Below are 14,368 nucleotides of genomic sequence, written 5' to 3'. Positions count from 1 at the left end.
GAAAAACAAAACTGATTTTGTTCAAACTCTTTCATGAGCTCATGTTTAGTTGCATGTATTGTTAGATCTCAGTTAAAAACATGCTGATCTGCACTGAGCTTCCACCGTGTGAACACATGCCTGCGCTGACTGGTACGATGTGCTGCAGCAGGCTTTGCCTTATCTTTATCACCGTCTGTATTTCAGTCATTATCAGCTGCATCAGCCCGAGTGTTAAACAAAGAACTGCTCTTTGGGGTTTGTTCAGCCGACCTGCAGCTGACCTGCGCCCGCCCCCCCCGCTAACGCTCTCAGCACAAATCCTCATGGCATGCTTTACGCCGGCCCCTGCTGGGACGCAGTGATTTGTGTCGTGTCTGGGATGCATTCCCGCCTGCCTGTCATTGGCTGATCCTGGATTGACCCACCATCCTTTCGACCAGTTACAGATCAGTCCTGCAGACCTCGCAGGTCTGGGATAAGATCAACAACAAGTCAAACCAGCAGTGCTCTGTGTCGTTTTATCTGTCCCTCCCTCTGTTGTTAACTTTTTTCTTCTTCTTTGTAAACCTTTAATGTTTTCTCCCTCTCCCCTCCTTTGACTCACTCTGCTCTTTATTGAAAACATGAGCGCGTAATCTTTCATTAGGACGACATGCATGCATGCGTGCCCTGGAGGGGCTTGTAACAGGCAGGCATTCTGAAAACATTCTTTTCTGGTAATAAAGTCCCCGTAAATTAAAACCACTTGCTGTTTTGCTCCCAAAAATAAGTCGGGCAAGGAATGCGACTCCTCAGCTGAAAATAAAACTGTTGACAAATGTTTCCCCTTTGAATCAGGAAAAAGTAAAGCATATTAATAAAAGCAGAAACAACAACTGTGCAACACCGAGATAAAGAAAGCAGTTTATCTTTGTGAAATCACCTCCACTTGAGGCTGTATTTTCCCTTTTGCCACCCCCCCCCCCCCCCCCTCTCTGCTGACACAGCACAGCCCGAGCATGGACCCTAAAGGCCCACAATGCCCACTCCCTCTCCGCCTCTCTCTCTGAGTATATAGGCCTGCACTGAATAAACTTCCAGTAGGGACACAGGAAGTGGCTCAGCACCTTCTCAGGTTTGGACATACTCCCAGTGGAATAATAGACCTCTTGTGGAAAGCAGATGTCAAAATGAGTCAAGGACCTCATTCCTCTCCGCACATACAGAAACCAGGACAACATATTTCTCTGCCAGGACGCAAGTATGTGTGGAAACTACAGACAGATGACAAACGGAGGGAATAGGTCAACATTTTGGAAAACACTCTATTATTTAAACTATTCAAACTCTCATGACTGTATGATCGCTGGAGCCAGGGGGTGATTTTCAGCCAGACTGACTGTTCAAAGCCCCACGAAAGCTCACCATCTGACACCTTTTATCTTGCCTCTTTGTTCTGCACTGAAATATTTACACCTAGCTAGCTGTTTCTATCTGCTTCCAGTCTTTATGCTAAGCTAAGCTAACCGCTTCCTGGCTCTGGCTCCATATTTAACACACAGACATGAGAGTGGTATGAGTCTTTCTCTTCTAACTCTCACGATGAAAACCAATAGACATACTTCACAAAATGTTTCTGTTCCTTCATAAAAATGACTAAATTAGCAGAAAAAAGACAAATACAGATGAAGCCACATCGGCCACAAGGAGTCAATGAATGGTTTGATGGGTATGAATCATACGCCATGGCCTTCACAGTTACCAGATCTCAGGCGAGCTGTATGCCGAAGAGAAGCTGCTGTTTTTGTGTAGCCCGTCTGTACCGCAGTTCCATTATGTTCTTGTTGTGTTACATGAGAAGCAACGTGACACTGATATGTTTTGACATGTGTCAAGTCCTCCTTTAAGCCTCGCTCCTGTGCAGCTGCTCAAAAACTGGTCAAGTAGCCGAGTAAAAAGCACAGATGTTACAAATAAATAACATGCTCTGTAAATCTTGCCTGAATTGCAAAAATTCTTTTAAAAAAATCTGGTTTGCAACCCAGAACATTGTCCAAACTCTCCTCCTCTGGTAAAGAAAGTCAAATAAACACAGACAGGCGGTTGTAAGACATGTGCACATGTATAAATTGACCGTGATGACACACAATGCCGACTCCTACTGCACCCACACATCCTGACATACGACTGCTGAGTGCCTGGATGACACACATGCTCTGAAACACCTCTTAAACCAGAGGAACCGCTGTGACCATTTCAACCCAGACTGTGGAAACTTGATCTCTGTTCTGGGACAGAAGCAGGAGAAAGTTATCAGGAGACGCTAATACATCACACTGAAGTTATGGTTCTTCACAGCTACGCAATCGAAGAAAATATAGAGCTGCAAGAGCAAATGATTCGGTTTATGAGCACTGAATTCAAGCAAAAGGTCAGTACAGATGGTGTGGTGGATAATATAGAAAATAAAGAAAAGGCATTTCAATTAACAGGTGATAGTGTCATGGTTGGGTATGAAAGGGGCATCCTGGAAAGGCTCAGTCGTTCACAAGCGAGGATGGAGTGAGGTTCACCACTTTGTGAACACATGATTGTATGAAGGATATGAGTACATTGGCTCAGGGACACTTTGCTGTCAGTGAACACAGTCTGTTCGCAGATGATTGCGTTCTGTTTTTAATGTTTTACACAACGCCCCAACTTTCTGGGAGTTTGGGTTGCTTGCAGCTTTAAAAAATGCAGTACTGAAAGCCGTCAAAGACCAAAGGGCAGTGCAGAATGCTCAATCATTCTGAATCATGTTTACTTTTCCTTTGATCAGACATTGTCAGATTTCATTTCTCACATTATCCATGAATGCATTCCACAGAGAGACATGGATTATTTTGTTAAATCTCTCTACAATAAGCACTCAGATATTTGTGCCAACATCTGAAAAAATAATAACAAAAATTTAAATACTTTATTTATGTGCGTTGGACAGAGGCACCTTCAGGCACATCAATCATACTAAGTGGAAAGTTGGCCTCATCTTGATTGACTACTCACGCTGAACGGTCTTTTCAGACTCAGTTTAACATCTCAGAGAAAAGTTTTGGATTAGTTTTCAAAAGCGGGTTTTGCGTATTTTGCTAAAATCTCTCTTGGAGGAAATGACAGCGTCAGGAGATCCGCTTCAACTCAAGGAATGTGTTAATGTAACATTTCTGAATGTGCTGCACGCAGCTGGGGAGTGACCAACATCTGGCCGATGTGTATAACTTTTACTGCCTGATGAGTGGGTGAGATTGTGAACCTGTCTGGAACATTTGGATGTGAGAACCAGAGACACTGAAAGAAATCTACTCATTTCATTTGGTTTTAGACCAAGCTGTTATGTGTCGTCTTGTTCCAAGTGAAACAAAAGTACACTGAGATGCTGATAAGGTTGCAAAGTCAGTGCACTGGCCAGGAACACCCAGGATGCTGCGGTTACCCTTTCCACCGTACCCCACTGCTGTTATAACAGAGGAATAAAAATGAAAGCAGCAGCCAAAAATAAGTTAGTTTCTGGGAAACGAGGTGTGGCCTTTAAACCCTGCGGATTATTGTAGGTGGGTTACAGCCAAGCAAAATACCATACATCAAGAAAATACTCTTTATGCAATAATGCAGAGAATTGACGTCACATATGTGTCATAGGGGATATGACCCGGTGGTGGTGGTCTTTTAAGTTCACAGCTGGAAGTCAAGAAGACACTTACCAAACCTCTTATAGCCAAAGGACTGCACCTCCTCCTCATCAGCAAAGTCGTCTGGAAGGAGACAGAAATGAATGGATGAATCATGAATCACATAGGTGTTTAACCATTTAAATGATTAAAATTCATACATAAAAAACATTATTTTCCGGAGCTCTCGCAGTCTTCATCAGCAGATGGAGTTTGCCTAGTTTTCTGCAAACTCAGCAAAATGTTTCTGCTGATGAAGACTGTGAAGTGCTATTGAAAGCTCCAGTGAAATGCTGGTAAGAGGAACTTGAGCTACTTTATATCCAACTACTGTTCCCAGGTAACCTTACGCCATCAGTTTCTATCCTGTTCGTCTTCTTCAAATGTTGTATTCTTTTTAAAATACCAGTTTTTCAGAGTTTGTATCAAAAAACACAGCCGGCCTCGCTCAGATCAGCTCGGCTCTTTTATATAAACTGTTTTTTTCTTTCACTTGGTGGGATTTGTCCCACCTCCCATGGCCTGATAGGCCCTGGGTGACGTCTCCTTTTGAGCAGCACTTGTGGGAAAGTACTTTGCCAACATCAAAGCTTTTTTTTCTGTGTCATTATCCATGGCCAGTGAAAATAAAGAAAAACCACATGTCGCAAGGATCTCCAGAAAAAAAAAATCTCTTCATCTGTAATGCCAAAATCAAAGAGGTGTGGCAATATGAGAGTAATGGCTGCCTACCAGAGTAGTTTGGCTAATTATCATGAAAACAGGTGAATGAAAGCTAATGAGTCTCGTCTTTTTCGTGGTGGACTGCACGTGTCTGCCTGAATTAAATACGTAGTCTGGAGATGCTCAGAAATGACTGTTCCTGGGGCTGTAAGGAAGCCCAGTGACAGGAAGCAGAGTGAGTTAAGAGGTAAGAACGATCCAAACGTTTGCAAAAAAAATCTGAAAGCACATGTTATGAGAAGAATTTGTCTTTCCCAATACCCCCAATACCCTGTTTCCTGTTGTGTTTCTAAGTAACATGATGTCCCATCACAAAGGTAATGTTACTGTAAGTATGTCTGGCTTTTCTAGAGCTATTCCAGGAAACAGAGTCCATCACAGTTTACCCAAAGGCTTGAAAACTGACCGGATTTGAAAACAATATGAAAACACATGAGTCAGCCCCAGTGTAATTTGTGTAATTTGGATTTTGGGATGAATGTTGCTGTATGGAGCCATGATACTTAAAATTGCTCAACATCGCAGGAAGCGATCCCAGTGAGTACTGATTTGGTGATTGTGCAGGTCATGGGGTGTCAAAGCATCTTGGGTAAAACTGGGACAGATTTTACTGAAAACACTTTGTAGATGTAGAAGTTAACTCGTGGTTAGAAAACATTTTAATGACTGTATTTTAAGGTACACCTGCTCTACACTGAAAGGCAGTCATTGAAATGCTCTTGAAACAATTATCATGCCTGGGCAGCAGACATCTAAGAGACCAAATTTAGCTCAGCTACACATCTTTTGGCCTGTAAATCACTAAATAGGTGCTGGGATTGATGACACACTATGATAGGTCACCATTTTTAGGATAACTGCTGCTAACTGCTAACTCTTTTAGTGTTTGTCCTTGTAGTGGCCATTTGTCCATAATGAAAAACACACACATTTGACATCAGAAGGCCACTGACAGACCAGAGGAATGAGCAGGCAAAAGAAGTCCACTGTCCATACGTGAAGTCTCTCCAGTCTTAACAATTCTTAGAGCAATGTCCTCTTTTTGTTTTTTCCAGTACTTTTAGCCACATCTCAAGGTTTTCATCATGAACGTGTTCTATCTACAGGGTCATTCTATCTCTCAGGGTCAAGTTTTTTTGGGTTACTCGCCTTCCCACACTTATATAAGCCTGAGGTGTCTGCAGCGCCACCCAGCTTTTCCAAAACAAAACAAAGCACTAAATAAAGAAAACACCAGAAATAGAAATAAATCAATCCCACGACGGTCCTTGAAAAACAATAACATGATGGTGCTCGTGTTAAGCCCCATCGCCTCTCACTGCAATTACAGTAGCAACAGGAAGTGGTCAACATGCCAGTCACATCACAGATTTAGTGTGAGGGCAGAGAGCTGTTTACACTCATGCCCACAATGCGGAGCTTTGTGTTCGTGTTCTCAGATGAACCACAAGGTGGCAGGAGTCATGTAGTGTTTACACAGTGTGACAACGGGCCTGCGTCTTGACCCCACAAGTGCCTTTGGAAGTGGATGAGAAAGCTCACTTTGCAAAGTTACACAACAGAGCATCACGTCTGAGCAAATTTTGTATAAAGCTTTATTTAAAATGATGAGTTGGTGCCCACTGATCACCATGACGCACGCACTTTTTGGTCTGTTATTCCGTGTAATGTGTTGAAAGGCTGCATGTCATTGGCTCAGGAGTCCACCACAAGAAAGCAGTTCATGTACGGGAGTTAAGCCTGACTCAGTATTTCCTTCTGAGACCTTGAGTTTTTTAAGCCAACACAAACGTTTGATCCATTACGCACCAGCGCAACATAAAAATGAAAAGAAAGCCGTTTAAAACCCACCAAAAATAGATTTTATGACAAGCAGAGGCTGGCTGAAGTGGCGCTCTCTTAATCAATCTATAATCACGCGTTTTTGGCTCTGTTGTGAGCCGTTCTGTTAATGTAGGTTAGTGTTTGATGCGCAGCAGAGACCAGATGCAAAGAAAAAAAAATCCCAAACAGTCCTTTAATTGAAACCAGATGTCAGACGCGAGTTGTGGCCCACGCATTCCTCGCGTCTCAGACTGAGAGAAAGAGGCAGAAAAGTGACAAAGAAAGTGCGAGAGGAATGTTGTGCGAGCAGAAAGTAGATCAAATGATCATCAGCGCCACTGCGGTGCGCGCCTCACATCATTTATGGCTAATTTAGGCGCCTGAATGAGCCTACCTTTCATTGTGGTTTACAGGACTGTACCGTTGTGAAGCTCTTGTTTGAAGTTACATCCACAGCATCGCAGTGGCATTTGCCCAGAAGCTCCCTGTGAGCGCACGGCACCTTGGATGTGCGAGTATGCCAATATCCACTGTTTGTGTTGGAGTAGTAAGAAATATCAAAGCTCCATCCGTGACTCCTTGCTCTGCAGACGGTCTCCTACAGCGCAGGTAACTTCAGCGTCACACCTCAGATGCTGCGGCACAAAGAGGGACTGAACTTTGTTGCAAGCGGGGAATGCAAGTGGGAGTTGCAAAAGCCAGAGGAGGAAAAAAAAAACTATCTTGTGATTTATCTGGTAGTTGGGAAAGATGCCGAGGTGAGGGTGTATCCCAGTCCAGCTCAGCACTCCGGTGGTACCCGCAGCGGTGACCGGAGAAACTGAAAAAGTGTGCAGGAATCCAAACGTGAGAGGAAGTGGTGCGCCCGTAAGGCTGCTTGGAGAAACCACGTGTTCCCACATCTGTGCGCACCGTGTGCACCCCTGGTTGCCCTCTCTCTCTCCCTCGCTCCCTCTCTCCCTCTCTCTCTCTCTCTCTCCCTCTGTGTGTGTGTGTGTGTGTGTGTGTGTGTGTGTGTGTGTGTGTGTATGTGTTTAACATTGCGCACAATTACGCCGAATAAGCACCAGTAACAGCGTCGGTGTGGACTTTTATAGTATAGCACTGCATGACAAATCAAAGATTATCAGACTTAAGTGAGACCAGGTTTCAGCTTCATCATCAGCACGTGGTGCTGTGGTGGGTGTCAAAGTGAAAGCAGTCATGTGTTGTGTTCTTTCACATTCACATCACAACTACACACTGGGGTATTTTCTTTAGGATCTTATCAGTGGAGGATTAATTGTCATAACTTCAATCTGAATCTTGAATAGAGGGACGAGTCGGTTCACAGGGGCGCCTAAACCTGAATTTTGTTCCCTCCTTTGTAGATTTAATTTTGATTGTCTGGGTTTGATGGATTAGAGTCAACTGAGTGTAATTTAGTGTTTAATGAAATGTTAGTTTTGGTAACTATTCCTCACAAAGAGGGGTACTTTTATTTTGAAATTTGGCTAATTTAAGTTTGAATTTCAAATACATGATGATGATTTATACACAAATATGCAATTCCCACTACCAGACTTAATCCTAAAAGTTCTTGCAGAACAGGCGTACATTAATATTTTTGTGAAGTCGACATGATGAACATGCCTGTTTACACATCGAGCAGACAACATTAACATTAATTTGGAGCCTTGTTTCCAGCCACCTGCTGAATGTAACCCAATATTCACTCTCTTTTAGCTCCATTTTTGGTCTCCACCAACTAGTTAGTGCAAAGCAGGTTTTTAGGGCTTTTTCACTGAAACTGGCTGCCTGCTGTCCAGCTGGAAACAGCACTGATAAGAGGAGCAGGAGTGAACCAGAACAGCAAAGTTATGAGCCGTAAAAGCAAAACAATGAGCTGAAAGATCCTGGTTTCCATTTCTCACACACTTCTTGATGCTCGTTACTGGGGAAATATCTGCTATGCATCCTCTATTGAGCTTTGAGCTGCACTAAGACATAATTTACATCAATCCTGTTCCCTCAAACAAAAGTCAGCGCAGCTCTCAGACCTGCTGGTTCCCAGCTCTTAACTGTTTCATCCATTACTTCAGGTCTCTGTAAAGCGGTTTATCCTCAGCACCTGTTTATCTCTTCAGTTCAGGACTCCAAGCTTTGATCGGCACCACTAAACTTAACACAAGCCCACATTGTGAGCTGGTTATATGGACCTGCTGCGACACTTTGAAGTGTATAAAACTCTCAAGATACTCAAACATGCACTCGCAGAGATGTTGATCAAACTAACAAGTATCAGTTCCTAAAGACCAGCATGTGCAGAGTGATGACTGTGATCTGTCAGTGATCGGGTCCTTGTAGCCTCAGACCTTGTCATTGTCAACTGCTTTATGTTTAGGTCAACCATGGGAGAACATGGGATCAGCGTCTCTCCCTGCAGTGTTATGGGAACCAGGTGCTGAAGGTGTCAGAGGGGCTGCAGGCTGAGCTGAGCTGTTTTCCATTATCATCTGGTGAGGACCCTATTTTCTGGGTCACAGCATGCAGAGAGGGCACATTTTTTAGGTAGATGGGGCACCAGCGAGGAGATGGGGACAGAGGAACCCTTTCACCCCGAGTCCCTCACATCCAATCAGGAGCGGAGATGCTAACCTGCTTCCTGCTGAGACGAGTGTTTCCTTTGACTAAAAATACTCTGGATTCACATCTGGGTATAGATCCAAGAATATCTGGTGGTAGTTCACACATAACAGACTGAGGTTACCGAGCACTTCAAAATAAGGGCTTTGAGTTGGGTTGGTCAAACATGTTAAAAGGAAGCAGCTCTGCAGCAGTTAGCGCTCTTATGAGATCAGCACACGGCTCCGGTCGAGCAAAACAGTCTCCTCTGATCCTGCGATCTGCTCTTATCTCTTCTCAAGTACATCATAATAATCCCACTGACAAAGTCCCTCGATCGAACGCCAGAAACAAAGTGAAGCACAGCTCACTGTGATGACGCCACTGCTGTGCATGTTAGGGCTGTGTGTGTGTGTGTGTGTGTGTGTGTGTGTGTGTGTGTGTGTGTGTGTGTGTGTGTCCTTAAAAAGTATGTTGAGTCTTCTATGAATCTTTAACTGAAATATTTTTGGGACAAATAGTACATTTTTGTACAATAATAAAAAAAACTTCTCTGCACCTCATATGAAAGACGAGTTGCATCACGTCCATTTCACTTCTTTCCCTCCTCTATCGTACAGCTGAACCTTCCTGTATGATGATAGTATATCTGATCTTAACTGTGCACACTGGCCTCTGAACCCGTCTTATGCGACGTACGCTGGCACCACATATCAAACAAACTCACTTTTCCCACGCGTAAACAGTAGCCTGTGTCTGACATGACTAAGCAAACTCTTATGCAAAACAAGCGTGTTGAATGCTGGATTAACAGGCATCAACATCAAGCAAAGACTGTAATAGGATAAAGCTCGAGTGGAAAGAGCACAAATAGACTTGGCCTGATCAGGATAACTTCACAACTGCTGTCCACACGGAGCATTTTGTTTATTCCTGCAGAGGAGAAGCACCGCCACTCATCTACCGGTGAGTTTCTTTGTTTTGACGGTCACATTGGGTCTTTTCTGATTAGGCACAACCTTGAACTTGGTATTTTACTACCATTGAATTTAACATTTTGATCAACGTCGTGATGGGATGTTATCAGAGTGAATATTAGATCGATAAATTGATGTTTCTCCTCATTTGAACTCCTCATTATGTTTGTTTGCTACTTTAAAGTCATATTTTGGATTAAGACTGAGAGTTTCATCAGTTTGTGCCTCCTTAAATGTATTTATCGTTCATAATAATGCATTTATGTGTGTTTAAAAAGCTCTTGCTCTCACTTTAGTTCCCATTAGAAACAATAGATAGGTGTGTTGTGGAATAGGATATAACAGAGCTGAGTGTCGCAGCAACTTAAACCCATAATGAAGTAAGTCAAGTGAGTACATCCCCATTTACTGCAAATCCCTGCTCGATGCCAACTTGTGTAAATCCTCTGGGGAAGGGTCTCCTGTTCAGTGAGGCAGGCGGGTTTATCTTGTTTACGGGTTACCAAATTAACATGTAAACACACGCTCTGATATGAGAAACCTCTTGAGGTTTCTTGTGATGTTTTTGGGACTTGGTGGAGTCTGACCTCCTGACACAGCAGATGGTGCAGACACAGCTTGCCAAGTTTTCAAGCTGAGGTGAGCTCTGTGATGTGTCTTATTAGGTGTCTCACCCCCTGCCGCTGACCTCCTAATGGTATCGCTTAAGGTCGGGCTGCTATCAGTCAGTCTGATGAATAACAAATGTCCACAGAGGAGACCAGAGAAATCTTTTACATTTTAAATCTTTCACTGAAACTTTGTCAGACATGGAGGAAAAAAATGCTCCAGCTGTCCAAATATTCACCTCAGAGCCACAGAAACCTGTTTTAAAGTTCACAGTATGACATTTAGTTTCTACTTATCACTGGTTTTACTGCACATTAAAGGCTTTGCCGAAACACATCTTTGTCGTCAAACTACGTGTCCCTGGTCTTGTTATCCTCTGACATGTGAAGTATGTGGGACATATGACACTGGGACATGGTTTTCAAGGTCCAGGCAGATGTGTAGCACCACCATGTGGCAGACCTACATATGGCCATGTGCAGTATTGTTGATGTTTAATCATGCTCAAGTTCAAATCCTATTAGCCTTCTGGGCCAGAGCTGATAGCACCTGTTGTTTTAGTTCCCCTATTTAAACACATTCTGCGTATGTGTGAACTTGTGTAAGCGCTAAGCTAAATGTGTTCATCCCAGTGTGCACGTGGGATTCCTCACCAGTCATAACCGCACGCGTCATGTCTTTTCAGACTGAGTTTTGACGTCCAAGACACAGACTGAGCACAAAAATGAAGCTCCTGCTCGGTGTGGCGGTCCTGGTGATGACACTGGGGGTCCTTTACTCTGCCCCAGAGGAGCAACCCTCAGGCATCTCAGAGGACACCTTAAAATGTGAGTCAGTCAGTGTCAACATGCAGCTCTTGATTGTTTCATTGAATTATTTTTTGCTTTTTGAGTCAGTCACTTTTTCCTGTTTTTGAATGTCAAGAATTTGACAATTTGACAATCTCACCCAGTTGTTTCCCTCCTCCTCCTCCTCCTCCTCTCTCAGTGCTGTCGATTAATGGTGAGAAACTCGTGGATGAGGAGGTGAAGAGAGCTCTGTATGGTGTGAAGCAGATGAAGGAGGTGATGTGGAGGAACGAGCAGAAGCATGAACACCTCATGAAGTCCCTCCAACACAGCAGTGAGAAGAAGAAGGTAAGACCAGTGTCCGCCGTTCCTCAGAGAACTGAAAGAAAAGCAAGCAAATGAAAATGTTTCCCTTTCTGCCACCAGGGGGCAGCCCAACTGGCTAAGGAGGTGACTGAGAAGCTGGAGGAAGCGGAGGAGCAGTGTAAAGACTCCCTGCAGTCTGAGTGGGAGGAGTGCAGACCCTGCCTGGAGGACGCATGTAAAACCTTCTACACCTCCACCTGCCGCAGGGGATTCGCCACCTTCCATGCCAAAGTATGAAAACTGCAGCTCCAAGCTCTGATTTTCTTACTCTAACCTCAACAAACTCTTGAAGCAGCGTTGCCAAAAATAACAAAATTGTATTCTCATCAGGTGAAACATTTTTGGAAACGAATCCTTTGCATTAGTTTGTGCTGTATTCTGCCTGTTTATATATAAGATCAGCCTAAATAAAAAGTTGGAAAGTATGAAATGTAATAACTGAAAGGAACTTAAAAGGCATCGTTGAACACAGTTTGAGGAACTTTGCACATCAAAGAGCTCTTTCTGAACAGGCTGACTGACAAGCAGCTTGTCTCATTCTGCCACAGCTCTGTGCTGTGTTAACGAGGTGGAGGCTTCAGACAAGCACCTCCTGTCCAATCAGCTGCTGTGAAGCAATGAGCTAACTCACTGACTTTCCTTTCTAACAACAATTAATGATGAAACATGACTGAACTTGGAGGAGTGAGCATAAAATAAACTTACCTCCGTACTTTTCATGCTGCAGGTGGAGAACTTATTCCGCAGGGTGTCCCGGCGCTTTGGCCCCCGGGAGCCTAGCATTACTGCAGGGGACATCCTGGTGAATCAGGGCCCTGACAGCACCGACTCTGAGGTTATCCGCATCGAGGATTCCTTCAACCGCCTGATCAGCAAGGTGGGAACGCTGGTGGACCGCAGCATCGCCCTAGTCTCCAGGATGGGCACCAAGCTTGACAAAGTCCTCCAGAGTGCCTTGCTGAATGACACCGACGTCCTGACGGAGGAGAACCCCACTGATATCTACAACCCCAGCCGGGACTCAGGCTTCCTGCAGGGTGTGGGATTGGAGGAGGTGCTGGACTCCTTCTTTGACTTTGGCAAGAGTGTGGTGGACGAGTTTGGCGCTGTGGTGACCCAGGTGTTTGATGACCTCCATGAGACGGTGGAAGAAGAGAAGAAGAAAGGTAGGAACAATGCAATAACAATAAGCAATAATAAACATCTTAAACAACGCCATGCAAAAACACAAACAAAATAAACCTCCACTAATGTAATCGTTAAACTTTTTTCTCTTTGGTGCAGTGAGGGAAAATTTCCCACGTTTCCTGCAGAACAGGAAGTTGTGCCGAGACCTTCGCAAGCAGACCTCAGAGTGCTGGCGGCTGCAGAGCCAGTGTGAGGCCTGCCAGGGAGCCCTGCTCACAGGTGAAGCAGCACCACCCTCACAGCTTGTGCTTACTCCACCTTTACATACAATAGCTCATCTGACCGTTCCTCCTCCCGTCTCCAGAGTGCCCCAGTGTCCGGGAGCTGCATGTGGAGCTGGATGAGGTTTCCCAGCTGCTGGATGTGTCCAAGGAGCAGTATGAAGAGATCTTGTCCATCGTCCAGCGTCACACTGATGAAACAGTCAACTGGCTTAGCAGCATGGCGGCGGAGTTGAGCTGGGTGGCTCAGGCTGCGAGCAACAGCAGCATTCCTGAAAACATCTTCCGCATCACCAAGGTGAGAAACGAAGGACTGAACGCAAAGTCTGTGTTTTATCTGTAGCAAATATGAAGCTTCAGCAGTCAGACAAACCTAGTGGGGATCTGCCAACGTTACCGTCTTTTTAATACAAAACTGCTTCAGACAAGTTTAAGAATATGTTTTCATCCTCCATCATTTAATAGAAAGGATGAAAAAAATGACTTCTTTCGCTCTGCAGGTGGCGCCAAAGAGCCACGATGAACAGAATGTCTCTGTGACTGAGACCAGGGTGGAGGTAAACATCCTGAACTCCCCCCCACTCATCCTGTCTGTTCCTGGGGAGCTGGAGCTGCAGGATCCAGCCTTCATCCAGTATGTGGCCCAGGAGGCTCTGAACAAGTACAAGGAGATGGTCAGGTGAGAACTGAACGACCTCCAGAGTACCAGAACGAGTGGTCCCAGCACAAAGGACGGGTGTCACACTTCCTAAACTTTCTGTCCATCTACTGTAGTTTTATTTTTAAAACGATGTCATTAGATACTGATCTTCTGACAAATCTGACATTAACACATTCTGTTTTTTCAGGTATGAGGACGAGTGAAACTCTTCTTCGTGAGTAGAACTAGATTTTGTTCCTCAATTGTAGCATAATCCTGATGAAATGTAAATACTGAAGCTGAACCATGTCAATCACTGCTATTTATTGACTGTAAAAAGAAGAAATTGTACTTTGTACCCATAACACTGGTGTAAATAAATAAAACAAATAAAATAGAAGTAGGAGTGACTTACTTAAAAGTGTCTAAAACGATGAAATGCAGACGCGTTCCACGGGAGTCTTGAATGATCAGTAAATGCTTCGCTGGGCTTCAAAGACGAGAAACACGAAACTGAATCTGAGCGAGGATCATTTTCAGAGAATTAAAGGAGAGCTTTGAGTAAAACTTTTATTTTTTCTGTACAAAATCATATTAGTTACCATTCTCATTAATTTCATTATCTTCCCACTAGATGAAGCCCCATCAACAATCATGTTAGGTTCTCGTGAGTGACGCACACAAAGAAATACAAAAAAATGTTCACATCTTTGTCCAATCCTGAAGCTTACTGACTGAATGAGAAGATGCCTTTCAC

The 14,368-nt window shown here is 44.0% G+C and overlaps 2 protein-coding genes across 2 annotated transcripts in view; one reads left to right on the top strand and one right to left on the bottom strand.

The window, feature by feature from the left end:
* Positions 1–7,079, bottom strand: part of colec12 (collectin sub-family member 12) — a 29,154-nt gene extending 22,075 nt beyond the window's left edge. Inside the window, exons 1-2 of the mRNA XM_076745956.1 lie at positions 6,613–7,079; positions 3,705–3,755 (exon numbers count right to left, since the gene is read on the bottom strand). Of these exons, the coding sequence (XP_076602071.1) occupies positions 3,705–3,755; positions 6,613–6,619 (58 nt within the window). The 5' untranslated portion in view covers positions 6,620–7,079. The remainder of the gene's footprint in view (positions 1–3,704; positions 3,756–6,612) is intronic.
* A 2,607-nt stretch (positions 7,080–9,686) lies between these two features.
* Positions 9,687–14,006, top strand: clul1 (clusterin-like 1 (retinal)). Its single transcript, XM_076745960.1, has 9 exons — positions 9,687–9,788; positions 11,094–11,235; positions 11,396–11,544; positions 11,623–11,793; positions 12,290–12,728; positions 12,847–12,969; positions 13,055–13,269; positions 13,472–13,650; positions 13,820–14,006. The coding sequence occupies exons 2-9, from the start codon at positions 11,133–11,135 to the stop codon at positions 13,833–13,835; spliced, it is 1,395 nt and encodes a 464-aa protein (XP_076602075.1). The 5' UTR covers positions 9,687–9,788; positions 11,094–11,132; the 3' UTR covers positions 13,836–14,006.
* The last annotated feature ends 362 nt before the right edge of the window (positions 14,007–14,368 follow it).

Source organism: Chaetodon auriga, chromosome 12 (assembly GCF_051107435.1).
Source record: "Chaetodon auriga isolate fChaAug3 chromosome 12, fChaAug3.hap1, whole genome shotgun sequence".
Classification (NCBI taxonomy): domain Eukaryota; kingdom Metazoa; phylum Chordata; class Actinopteri; order Chaetodontiformes; family Chaetodontidae; genus Chaetodon; species Chaetodon auriga.
This window is presented reverse-complemented; position numbering and strand designations above follow the sequence as displayed.